Source organism: Tachypleus tridentatus, chromosome 6 (assembly GCF_004210375.1).
Source record: "Tachypleus tridentatus isolate NWPU-2018 chromosome 6, ASM421037v1, whole genome shotgun sequence".
Taxonomy (NCBI): Eukaryota; Metazoa; Arthropoda; class Merostomata; order Xiphosura; family Limulidae; genus Tachypleus; species Tachypleus tridentatus.
The window spans coordinates 113282161-113295632 of record NC_134830.1 but is presented as its reverse complement, the minus strand read 5'-3'; the positions used below and the strand labels follow the sequence as shown (position 1 = coordinate 113295632).

Below are 13472 nucleotides of genomic sequence, written 5' to 3'. Positions count from 1 at the left end.
AACCTATGGCTTAAGAGATTGATCAACCATTACACCATGATCCTTTTCTTTCATGACACTCTTAAGGCTATTCTCATCTAAATTATACTTATAATTCAAACTATGATAACCCATCTAAATTATACGTATAATTCAAACTATGATAATCCATCTAAATTATACTTGTAATTCAAACTATGACAACCCACATGCAGTATCTTGCATTTATCATAATTAAAACCCATCTGCTGTTTATTTGTTCAACTAACTAAGAGATCTAAATTCTTTCTGTAAAGCAGCAAAATCTTCTTCACAGCTAACAACACCCAAGGCCTTGATACCATTAGAAAATTTAAGTAATTTATTGACTATTTTTGTATTTATGTCATTAATGTAAATCACAAAGAGCCAACACTCCCAAGATTAACACTTTTACACTGGTCAACTAATTAAAAACGTGAATGTGATATTTATTTATGTTCTAAGGAACTTAGAAGAACTATTCATATTTGTACTGTGAAAACAAGATAACGAGAATATATAGGAGACTTGCGTGAATATTTCTATTTACAAATATATATGTATATAGAGTTTAAATATAAATGTTGAAAATCCTTTATGCCGGTCTGTTATCCTAACAATTTTAATGAAGACATGCCTCTTATCATCATCATAATTAATTTTTGAAAACGTTTACTTTCAAAATTTGCATAATGTTCATATGCTCATATAAAAATCGTAATTCTAATAGTTAGTCTTTTCTTATAAACAAATCATTATTTCAATAATAGAAAATACCTAATAATAAAATACACAGACACACACAAAGTGAAAACATTTATCAGATTTCTTTTGTCGTGGAACATTTCGTTAGAATTCAAACACTATCATGAGAATGTTAATGATAGTAGATGGCGCGTTAATCTTTGTGGCTAATCAGGCAGGAAATTAATGAAAATTGCAATTGTTCTAAGTATTAGTAAGAATGGGAGGAGGAGTCGTGTATTATATGTGTTTAGTAGTATTGTTTTAATTGAAAAACAGACCACTTGATATGAGATATTTTGAACATGTCTAGGTAAGGTTTTGTTCTTCTGAATACCATTGTTTGTTTATTTAGGAAAACGAATAGGATTAGGAGTATCTTATTAACAATTTTTTATTTTCAAAACTTTGGTCAAGAAAACTGAGAGTCAAGAATTAATATTCACTTGGTTCAGTCTTACTATCAATAAGAGTCTGAGATAAGTCTGGTGTGTAGGAGACAATGACGACAGTGCGAGTTTTATTATTTATACAGTGCAATATCGAGTTCTAGCTAGATAATAGACTCCAGAAGTTACACGATTCACCCACATTGTGGTGTATTCTTACAAAGTATATGTATAATAATAATATATAATGATGGGCATAAAAATGTATATTATGTTTTAAATGTCAATATTGTATGCTTATTTTATATATTTTATTCAAAACTTGACAAAAGTGCTTTGTAGTTCTGTAGCTTATTTAATTTCACCAATGTTTTTTTTATCTTGTGATCTATTCATTGCCCATGAAATTTGAAATATTAAATATGTTACGTTTAAAATATTTTTGTATAAATGTGTATGATAATTGTATTGTGGTGTAAAGTAAAATAAACAATCTTGAAACTAAAACTTAATATTTATAAGAACTAAATAATGGATTTAGGAGTATATTAATAAGGCAGTTCTTAGCTAAGCTTGGGGTAAACTTTTTTGAGGATTTGGGTAAATGAATATATATTAAAAATAATCCAGGATTTAGGTAAATCATGTAACACTAACGTGACTCCAGGGCCACACAAAACAGATACACAAAGCCTAGAAGTTATTTCATTAATCTGCTGTTACAAAAGTTTTATAATCTTTTTATTTGCAGTTATAATAATCTATTCCAGTTTTAATCTTTGGAATTAAGTCAGTGATAATAATATGAGCCATAAAACTGACTGTTCTGAAGTTTTCATAGACTGGTTTAGTGCTTAGCCGTATTTCATAGAAAAGGTTTTAGCCTTCCAGTGGTTATATTGTGAGGTGTTTGAACTTTAGCATATAAAAATTGTAAGCCTGATTCTGCTATCATAAAAGTTGTGCTTTTTTTTGTATCACCAAGTCTTTATGTGGTGTGAAACACAAATATTTCTGAACACTTCATTAATAACTATGTAGCCACATGTATATATGCAAACACACTTAAATAAATTATAAATTATTGTGTACATAGCCATTTTTTAAAGATATTTGCACAACTGTTGATTGTATAGTTAGTACTAGGAGAATGCTAATACGTTTAGGAGTTAGTAAAAAGTATGAATGGTTTAGATGGCATGGTATCTGTTATATGTGATGCATGATCTAGCAGGAGTATACAGCTTAATGTTGTGAGATTATTCATTTGGAATAATGCTAATTCATCACAGAATTATTACCTGACTAGATTAAATTTCATTGGATAGTGCAGTGCCTGATCAGATTGGATATTTCCCATCTCTGATTTTAACAAATGATTATGAGGAAGAGATGTCCAAATTAACCACTTTCTTAAGTATGGAAAGAATCTTTCATCATATTTATGTGGAAGTAGTAGTCATTTTAGAAAACTTTTGACATTAAAACATCCATGCACTGACAGAAGTTATTATAAAACCTCAAAGAAATAATAGAGCCCTTAACTCACTCTTTCTAAAACTGCTTGATGCCAAGAAAAATCCTGGTCATTGAACTTCAAAAGTGACTAATGGGTTTGCTACACAAATTTGAAGAAAGGAAAAGTTGGTGTAAAATTTATAGGCTTAGTTTGCAATATGTTGCTAAAATTCCTGTAGATTAGGGGTTTGTAATCTTTTTCTAAGGACTTCCTAATTGGTATCCTAGAATTTCTGTTGATATATTAAAAAAAAAAGCAGCTTACAACCATCTTGTTTCTCTGAGAAATTTAAGCTGATACCCCAATCTTGTCTGTGAACTGTAATGGCTGTTTTAAATGCTTGAGGCTTAATTAATGATTTTCATATGGCTTTGGAAGCAAATTTTATTGTATTACCAGTTTGAGTTTTTTTTTTTTATGGGTTCTTTGTTTCTTTTTTAAATGAAGACATTCTGGTTGAATTGTATACTGTAACTTTCAGAAAGCCTTTGATAAAGTGAGTAAAAAGAGTTGCTTAGTATAAAGTCATAATTGTGTACATTTTTAGTTGGGAGAATGAGAGTTGTGGAATTGCTCGAGAACATTTTGAAACCTTTGGTATTCATTTCTTACATTAATGTGGATGGCTCCATGGAAAGATATTTTAAAATTCTCTGGTAATAGTAAAGAACTAAATAGAGAGAACTCTGAGAGTACTTCTTTCATTCAGGACTAACCAGAACTTCAAGTTAGAATTAATACTGAGAAATATGAGGATTTTCATTGTGGTTATTTGGAAATAATGTTTTGTTTTTCTATTAGTGAGAACAATTGTAAGATGATTTTATCTATGATTGTTGATAAAACCCTAAAACACTTGGTTGCATGTGTAACTGTGGCATAGTACTGAGTTAAAAAAAAAAGTTGAAGCTTTGTACAAAACTGGTGAAATCCCATGTTAAGTATTCTGTGTGTAGCTTTAGTCATCTTATAACAAAAAGTTTAACTTGTTGGAAAAATGTACAGTAACAGAATACTTGAATGTGCATTTTGAATAATTTCAGTTATAAAGAAAGGCTTAGTTAAAGTTAGTTTTCTGTTGTGATCATTATATCTTTTTTTGTGTTATAGTAAATTATAAATATTTACAGTAGAATTCACGCTAGTTATAGCTGGTAAGTAATAATTCCTTTTAGGATGTATATTCCTTAAGAGTGAATTATTAATCATTATATGAGATCTACCATGATTGTTTAATTAAAATTTTAACAGTTTTAAGTGGCTAAATTAGATTTATTTACAATGTTTCTACAGTGTGAGTACAGTGTTACACAAAGTACTCTTTCTTCTGGTTGTGTTTATATATGTATGATACAACTAACTTAAAGTGCAATCAATATTCTGTCACCTTAAGAAGTGTTGAAAGATGTTTTATTTATAGAAGGAATTTCTCAGGGTTATTTAAAGTACGTACAATTTTCTATTCTAGACTTATCAGTTCATTCAGAATTTCTTTTATCTACCTATAGCTTTTACTATTTCAGAAATAAAACTTGACTAGTGAATTTTATGTTACACCTAATTTTCTTCATGTTAAGATTGGTACTAAAAATTTCTGATCTCAGTTACGACTTTTTCATTTCTAGCCTGTTATTTTCAGTATGACAACTTACCAACAGCAGTGTTCTCAGGATTTTCGTAACAAATTTACAAGTAAAGCTCTTCAGGAATATTTTATGCACACTATTTATTAGAACATAATCTGTTTTGATATACTTCTAGAGTATTAATATACAGATTTTTTATGGATTTTATTTTTTGAATAGGATGAGAGAATTTAAAGTTGTTGTTTTGGGAAGTGGAGGAGTTGGAAAAAGCGCCCTTACAGTTCAGTTTGTTTCAGGAACCTTCATGGAAAAGTATGATCCTACAATAGAGGATTTCTACAGGAAAGAAATTGAGGTTGATTCTGCACCTTGTGTTTTGGAAATTTTAGACACTGCTGGAACTGAGCAGTTTGCTTCCATGAGAGACTTGTACATAAAAAATGGACAGGGTTTTGTTGTAGTTTATAGCATTACCAATCATCAAACATTTCAAGATATTAAAAACATGAAAGAACAGATCATTAGAGTGAAGAATCTGGACAGAGTTCCAGTAATTCTTGTTGGAAATAAGATAGATATTGAACAGCAACGAGAAGTAAGTAGCATGGAAGGAATGTCCCTAGCACAACTCTGGGGGTGTCCATTTATGGAAGCTTCTGCCAAAAACAAGTGCAACGTAAATGAAATTTTTGCTGAAATAGTACGTGAAATGAATTTTACCCCAGAACTAGAAAGATCGAATCACTGCTGTGTTGTCCTTTGATGTAGGTGAGTATAAGACAGTGATATAGACATTCATGTCACATTTAGGTTCTACTTTTAGTTTTCGATTCACATAACTACAAAAACATTTATTGTATTTTATTTTTCTAGTTAACTAAATTTAATGCTGAATTGCAAAAAATCTAACAGCATTATTTACAGTAATTTGTACTCTGCTTTTCAGCTACAGTCTTGCACAATTGTTATAGATGACGACAAACAGCAAAAGAGGAAGTAAAACTAAGTTGTTTATTTTAAGGTATTGTTATTGTAAGGTATCAAGCTCTGGTACTGGTAGTTTGTGAATTTTTAATAACATTAAAATATAATGCTGGAAATATAAGCATCTGAACTTAAATTTTAGTCCATTTGATCAATTGATGCCACTTTTGATTGGAAAGGAGGAGTAATTGTGTTGTGAACTATCAAGTGTTGGAGTATACATACATAAATACAGTTTTCAGCAAATGAAGTAAAAAATCACTTCATAACAGTTTATACTATTTAAACTTTTATGTTCAATCAATAGTCATTTTTTTAAGTTACAAAGTCAAATTTTCTACTCTAGGTGAGAGACATAAGATAACTAATCATTTAATTAAAAAATATTGCTTATCTGTTACTGAAAGAAAATACACAAGTTATTAGTGTTCTTTTAATACTTTATTTGGGTTTTTTATACAGTAACATATTTTTCTTGACACAATACTTGAATTAGACTGGTCTATTGGGATCATCCGATACTCCTTAGCAATTTACCTAACCAGTGAGCAACAAAGGCAAAAGATTGGTTGGATCTTTATGGCTGTCTTTGCACACCCACTCTTGGGGAAAGAAAAAATTAAACCCACTTTTTATTTTCCAGTAAATCGCTAGTTCATCTTCTAAACTTCCCTGCATTTCATTTCAAAAGTCTATCACCTTGTTATAAAAGTAAAACTATTTCAACTAGAGCCTCACCTTGTCTTTTTTAATTTTAAACATCTGTCCTCTTGTACTGTTAGTTTCAACAAGGTCATCCCTTATTCTCCTTTCCTTGAGAGAAAGTAAGTTTATAACTGTTAACCTATCTATGTTAGATAACATTTAGGTTACTATAATTAAATTAGTATTCTTCCTCTGAACTTTTTTCTGAAGTTGGTATCTGTTTTTAGATATGGATACTAAGGGTGTACAGTTTTTTCATCTCCTTGAAGTACTGAAGGAAGTTAAAGTGGTAAAGTGTCAGCTGTTAAGATATAGCTAGGGCTTGCACATAATCGGTAAAGTCATAATCGATTAATAATCGGAAAAAATTTTCATAATCGATTAATCGTTACCTTTCAATATTATTTATAAACGGCCGCTACGATTCTTGTAATGGATCACGTTTTGCATCATAACTCTGGAAAGATATGCCCCACAGAAAAGTATAATATATCAAAGTAAAGCTCAGGATGTCGATAATCTAAAAAGTCATTAACAATCAGTGCAGTTACAGTATATCTTGGTGCAATTTTTCTGGTTTACTTTTTTCTGACTTTCACTGCATCAGCTGTTATTGTGGACATAATAACAATGGCTCAAGACTATTTTTAAGTCAAAAAATGGGCATGTATTATAAATATATCAAAGCTACAACATAAGAATTTTATTAAAATTTACTGTATATCACCAAACAAAAATTACAAAGATGCAAAAAAATACCCATATATATTGACCATGTAGTAAACGAACAAAAGAAGAGTTCTAACTTCCAAATCCAACTATTAACAGGATTACAGATTTACAACATATTGACAAGTTTTAAATTTAATAAATTTTGTAGTTTTTTAAAAAAGAACTTGTTAAAAAACTTAAACTATTTAGTGTCGATTCATGTCAGTACTCAATAAATCAATATTTATTCTTGAACAGATCCTTTAGGAAACACAAAGCATTGACAGTTTCATCGCAGAGACTTGATCTTATCTTCGTAATAAAAAGGCCTGCTGCAGAAAAACTTCTTTCTGCCTGAACGCTTGTGGCTTGTGTACTTTTCATGTCATGGTATAACTTAAGGACATTCTCACTTCTTGTCCCAGTTGTTTTATATGATTTCAGCTCATCTTTCATAGTTATCTTTTTTTAATCAACTCCCTCCAGTCCCTTGTCGAAAGTGTTCATAGCCTCCATATACTCCTAATAAAGTGAGACAGCTGAGTCCTCTTCATTTTTAGCTTTATTTGCAGGCTCAACTGACTGGTCTTTATCCTCTGCCTTTTTCTCCTACATGTTATGCAATCTTTCAAATGTATGCTCTCCAATTTTTTTATATTTCCTTTTGTGCAAAAAACAAAGTCATATCCTGATTGACTTGTTAACCCAGGGTTGTGAAGGTAACAAAGAAGTGAAACAGCATCCCTTTGTTGCCTGGCAGTGTATCTGTCTAAAAGATGCTTATACAATTGTTCAGCTACGAGATTTTCTTGGCTTTTGAGTTTAGACAATAAAAAATGAACTGAATTTTCAGCTTTTAGCAAGTTGTTTGCTTCAGAGCAAAGATTTTTCAGCACAATTTGGACAGGTTTCAGAGCATCAACAAGGTTGTCTAATGTTTTCCACTCATCATCAGTGATAGTTTTAACTGACCCAATAATTCTCAGAGCTTTGGGTATGCAAGCTTTAACCTTCACAAATCTTTCTATTATTATTAATATACTGTCCCATCTTGTTTTACAATCAAGAGACAATTTCAGTTCTTTTCCAAATTCACCTTTAATGAAGTCCTGCAATTTTTCGTTTTTTAATGGTGACTTTCTAAAGAGTTTGCATATTTTTCTGACTTTGTCAATCACTTGTTGAAAATTTTCGTGAATATTACCATCTGAATCATCAATATCCTTTATTTGTTCAAAAGTAAAACAGCTTTCACCATCTTCATTATCACTGTTTCATTGTCACTTGCAGCTTCTAAATTCTCATCATCTTTCTCACCCTCATGTTCCTTGACCTCCTTCCTTTTTGCATATAATACATCACAAACTGCCAAGTGTATAGTGTGTGCGACACATTGCTGGTGAAAGGGGCTAATATCATTTCCAAATCTGACCATGACTGAAGCCCCATCTGTTGTACATCAGACAATATGATGGTTGAGGCTGAGACCAAAATCTTCAAGTTTCCTGGACACAATTTCTATTGTTCTAGTACTTGTTAAAGATCCACAGATTTTTGTTAATCCTAGAGACCAGTGCTTTTCATCACTATGAACATTGATATTGATGTAGCGTCTGTTTTGAATTGACGTATATTCATCAAGGGTCAAGGAATATCTAGCACCAGACTCAACCTGGGCTTGAAAATAACTGCGTAATTCTTGCTTTTTCTGTAAAGCATAATTTACTACTATTTTTTTCACGCCTGAAACACTGGTTGGTACAGGTTTATCATGTTTCTTTTTCTTGAGGTTTTCTTGTATAAAGTGACTAGATGCAATCTGTTTAAAGCTCAGCCCATCCAGACTAGCTAACCTCGCAATCTCTTCATCAATGTCAGGTTTCTTGATGATAGCATCCAATGGTCGTTGAACAGTGCCCTCAGTGTTAGGGTCAATACCATGCATCACACGTAGATGGTAAAACAAAGTTGACCCACCAATACATTTCAACTCTTTAGTACATATTTTACATTTAGCACCAGCAGTATTTTTATCGAAGTGTTCCCAAACATTAGATTTCCTCTTTTTAGAACCTTTCCCCATTTTTGTGGTAAAAAATAGTTCAGTGGTAAATGCTATTTATTTAGTTCTGTCTGTTCAAAATTTGGTGACAATGCGCAATATCATAGAAGCTATCGATTAAACCCGAGCCGAATTACTTGCGCAAGAATATATCTACGTCATCTGATTCACACATTTTTACGACTTTTAGTGAAAATAATCCCCTTTGGAACCCTACTTCAAAGTCATTTTTACAATGCTTTCAGATGGTGACAACCATTTTTATCAATTTAGAACATTCCTTGAGTATATTTAATAATATAATGCCATAATATTATAAAGAAATAATTATGAAAGAAGTAATTATGATGTAAATAATAGAATAATTAATCACGACGTAGCAACAGCGTAGTTTTCGAAGTTTTCCCCTATCAATAATATTTTGATATAATTGGTATATTGCACACCAAATGCTCCCAATGTAAACTAAAATGCCACATAAAATGCCTGAAAATACTTCGAAAAAGAAATATATAATTATGTACATAACGCAGGGCAATAACATTTTTTTTTACCATCGAGTGACTCGATCTGCCATTATCGCTCATACAACTAGCTTAGCTGATTATTTGCGATTATCGAGATCGATTAACGGTTAAGCAGTAACAAGTCTTAATCGGTTATTTTTAACCGGGGTGCAAGCCCTAGATATAGCACCATATAACATTAGCAAAAATACAATATATATAGAAAGTGAGAGACAGGGATTTGTTTTTTTAACAGAACGTTTTTGGTTTCCACAGGTGTACAAAAACATGAAGTTTGGTATGCATAATCCCAACAATCTCAAGATAAAGAAGGTAGGCTCATTGTGACTTACAGTATAGCCCATGTGATCAGAATATGTCTATCAAAAGCGTTTTGTGTTGTTACAGGAGATTACATAGTTCAAGTATTTTTATATTGATATGTACAGGCTCAAACCATTCTAAGCCTTAGTTTCATTTTAAATGAAACTTTCCTTGGATGATAATCTCTTTTGACCAATTTCACATGCATTGTGTTTAATTTTTAAAAGTTTCTTTGTTTGGTATGTATTTAACCACATTTAATTATCAAAACATACTTTTCACAGCAATCCTTTTTTGAACGTTTCCTGCATAAAAACATTTCAAGTTATTCTAATATAGTGCTTTAAATCAAATCTACTTTTAGTACATGTATTATTTTTCATCTGTGTACTAGTTTTTTTAGACTCAAGGTTTATACAGAAAGGTTGTTTGAAATATCTTATTCAGTAGTGCTTATGGATGGCTTAAACCTGATTTTTGTCTATTGTTTTTAACTTTGTTTTGTACATACATGCAGCAATAGATCCAACTAATGTTAACTTAAGCTGTTAAAGTTTTATTCTCCGAGTTAGTTTACTAAGCCTAAGTTATTTTGAATCACCACAGTGTACTACTCTTTAAGATGATTTTCACTGGAGCTGGTTGAGTATTTGAGATGTTGTTGGCATGTGTATAATTTTTCACTTTAGACATTATTTTTAAGAGTATATTCTCGCATCAACTATTTGACAATTTTTTTTCCCTAAACAGTTATATGAATGGAACGAGCAAGAAACAAATTGTATGGAAGAGAACTAAGATATGACTACCATTAATGGCAGAATGTCATATTCTGATATGGACAGCTACTGTGCAATTATATCTCTAATCCTTAGAAAAACTTTGCAAGAACCTTTAAAAACTATATTTTCCCAAGTCATCTAAGACATTTTTTTTAGCTTATGTATTTTTTAAATTGCATGCATCTACACAGAAGTATCGTAACTAAGAATGTATATATGACTGCATACAGGAACAAAGTGCTAGTTTTAAATGTGTTTTTTTTTTTTATAATCCAGCCTTAAATATAAAAGGAAAAATGTAAAAACAGTTATAACGAGAAGTGTTCAATAAATATAGTTTTGAGTTGACTTAGGTTACATTTTAACTATTTTACTGTGTAATTCATAAAAATTGCTGATTCTAGAGTCATGCAGGGTTAATATTTCACTGTTAACTAACATATCACAATGAAAAATCTCCATAAAGTGAAATGGTTCATAATGATGTGGTTTGGAAGATCTGTGCAAACATATGTCAAGAAAAACATTTTAGTAACATCTATTGATGTTTGTGTAAGAAGTTCAGGAAATTCAGTTAAGCGTATCAAAATTATTATGTAGTCATACAAGTTGTGTTTACTAGGTTTGATATTTCTCCATATTTCTTATAGAATACAAAGATATCAAAATGGTATTTTATATGCAAAAATGTTTCTTTTTGTACTACAGTGTATTATTTAATCAAAAGGTCTAGTGGTAGTTAATCTCCATAAAATAAAATTAATGCTTTGAAAAAGAACATTAAGAGAAATATAGTTTTCTTTAAAACATTTTTTAATAGTGGTACTGCTAAATAAATCATGACCTGTTGAATTACTTTCAGACTTCAGTTTCACTAAATGTTTTCTCTGATGAAGATATTTCACATGGATACTTGTTTTAAGTAATTTATCCTAGAGAATAAAAGAACAAACTTCAAATTTAAGGACTTGAAATTTACCAAAACGTTTTTACTGTCAAATATATAGTGGAATATTTACTAGATGACCAGTTATATTTGTTATCTAGTCATATTGTGAACATGGTCAATAAATAATAACTTTCTATTGAGAATTTACTTGTGTTTAAAGTAAAAGATAAATTACCTTGCAAAACCATCTACTTTTATGGATTTGATGTACATAAAAAAAGTTTATAGATATCATTTTACCAGCTAAAGAAATATTTAGTATTAATATTAAATTACTGTTGAAATACCATCTTATGTTTCTATATGTTTACCTAAGAGAGTGAAGATCCATGTAGTTAAACATCCACAGTGCGTGTTCTAACATTTTGTAAGTTTTAGACCATCTTACATCTAGAACTGCCTAGTATGGAGAAACCCTTTCAAACAATACAACATTCCTTGGGAATAGAATTTCCAAGTTTGTAGCAAAACAGTTCAAAACTCAACTTGATAACTATTGTCAGCTAGGAATAAGTTTTAGAATGCTTTGTGAAATACTTGCAAATTATTTTTTATAATGAATAAAAAGAAATAGTCAGAAATAGCTAACGCATTTTGAGTTGTAGAAATTATATTGGTAAATTTAACTTCAAATTTGATCAGACATGGATAAGTTACTTTGCCTTTTAACAGTGTGCTATGTAAAAAGAATGTGTGGGTGTGTAATGGAGACAACTACAAACAACCATGCACATTTGATTTTGTTCCTAAATATTTACAAAACAGTAGGCAAAAAGTAAGCTGCAACAGCCCATATAATATGCTAAAAGTAACTATGCATATACTGAAAATCTGATAAGATAACTAACCAAATTTTAAGTATTTATCATAAATTAATAAGCCACAAAAACGTTTTGTATGAACTGTCAATTCCTACCAGTGACACAGAGGATTTTAATTAGTATGGGCTGTCTAAATTTTAAAATTTTTGGTGTTCAACTTAACATAGAACTAAATATGAAATAAGCATAATAAACAATCAAGTTTTGTTGCTATAAATTGTATGTTTAGAAGGGATTTAGATGTGAAACAAGTACCTTAAACAGAAAAATAATTTTGCCTATCAGATCTGAAATTCTTTATTCATAATAGTACTTTGGATTTTTTTGTGATGTGAAACTCTTAGAAAGTTTCATAATTTTTTCTTTATATTAAACTTGTCAGTCTGAAATTTAAAAAATACTAGTTGCTTTTAATATCAATTTGCATGCTAATTTTCAGTTTACTTCTAAGAGTGCAATACAGATGTTGAATTCCATAGTTTAACATTTTACAGTAATCACTTGTAAGTACACATGATTTTTACTCTTAAATATTGTGACTAAAGGTCCATCTCTCAGTTTATGTGCAGCATAATAGTAACTGGTATTGTGGTAGTATCAAACATTTGTTTTCGTGCTGTTTTTGAATTAGTTTTTTTTAACCAGTATTAATTCTAACTTATTGAACATTATTAACATTACAGGAAGGCTTATGGTAATGTGAAATATTACATATTTTTATTGTTCTGGGAGAAATATTTAAGTTTACTGTGGTACTTTGCAATGATACATTTTTTTAAATGGCATTTGTACCACATAGTACTTTTCTAATTTTAAGTTTCTTTTATGGTATTTGTGCTGTATACTGTTATATGCTGTTAATGATTATTTTAGCAGATTTTGCTTTCTAATATCAATTTTAATTAGTAGCTAGTCTTCTAACAGAGGACTACAAATCTTTAAATTGGACATATGCATGTAGACAATTTTGTATAGCTCAACTATAACAATCCTTATTTTTAAAAAACAGACAGAACTTGCAGCATAAGGAAATATCTTTGATACAGACCTATGATTTACTAGTTAAGCAGGATATTAGTGTAGTACAAGATTTGTTTTCCCAAACTAAATCATAAATACCCTGCATAAAAGTATCCACCATTTCCAAGGTGCATATTTACATCTTAAGCAATCATTAAAAATTCGCATGCCTACTTTTAGGGTAATATTTAAGTCCCTTAAAATCTTCAATCATTACCTGTTAAAATTTCAGAATGTCTGCTGTTTTCACTCATTATGAAACAGTGACTTTCCCTATCTGAATGTTCATGAATAAAGTTTTAGTTTTAACAAATATTTCTCTGCCATTGTATGTGTTATAGCAGCCTTCTCACAATTAACAGAAACATTC

General features: G+C 30.3%; 1 protein-coding gene across 2 annotated transcripts; it reads left to right on the top strand.

Moving 5' to 3' along the window:
• The first annotated feature begins 888 nt into the window (after positions 1–888).
• Positions 889–13417, top strand: LOC143253337 (ras-related protein Rap-2a-like). Of its 2 annotated transcripts, none has more exons than XM_076507054.1 (4): positions 889–1057; positions 4458–5006; positions 9483–9539; positions 10281–13417. In XM_076507054.1, the coding sequence occupies exons 1-2, from the start codon at positions 1050–1052 to the stop codon at positions 4999–5001; spliced, it is 552 nt and encodes a 183-aa protein (XP_076363169.1). In that variant the 5' UTR covers positions 889–1049; the 3' UTR covers positions 5002–5006; positions 9483–9539; positions 10281–13417. The 2 variants fall into 2 exon arrangements, with proteins under 2 accessions (XP_076363169.1, XP_076363171.1); XM_076507056.1 differs by having other exon boundaries at positions 907–1057; positions 4535–5006.
• Positions 13418–13472: the final 55 nt, after the last annotated feature.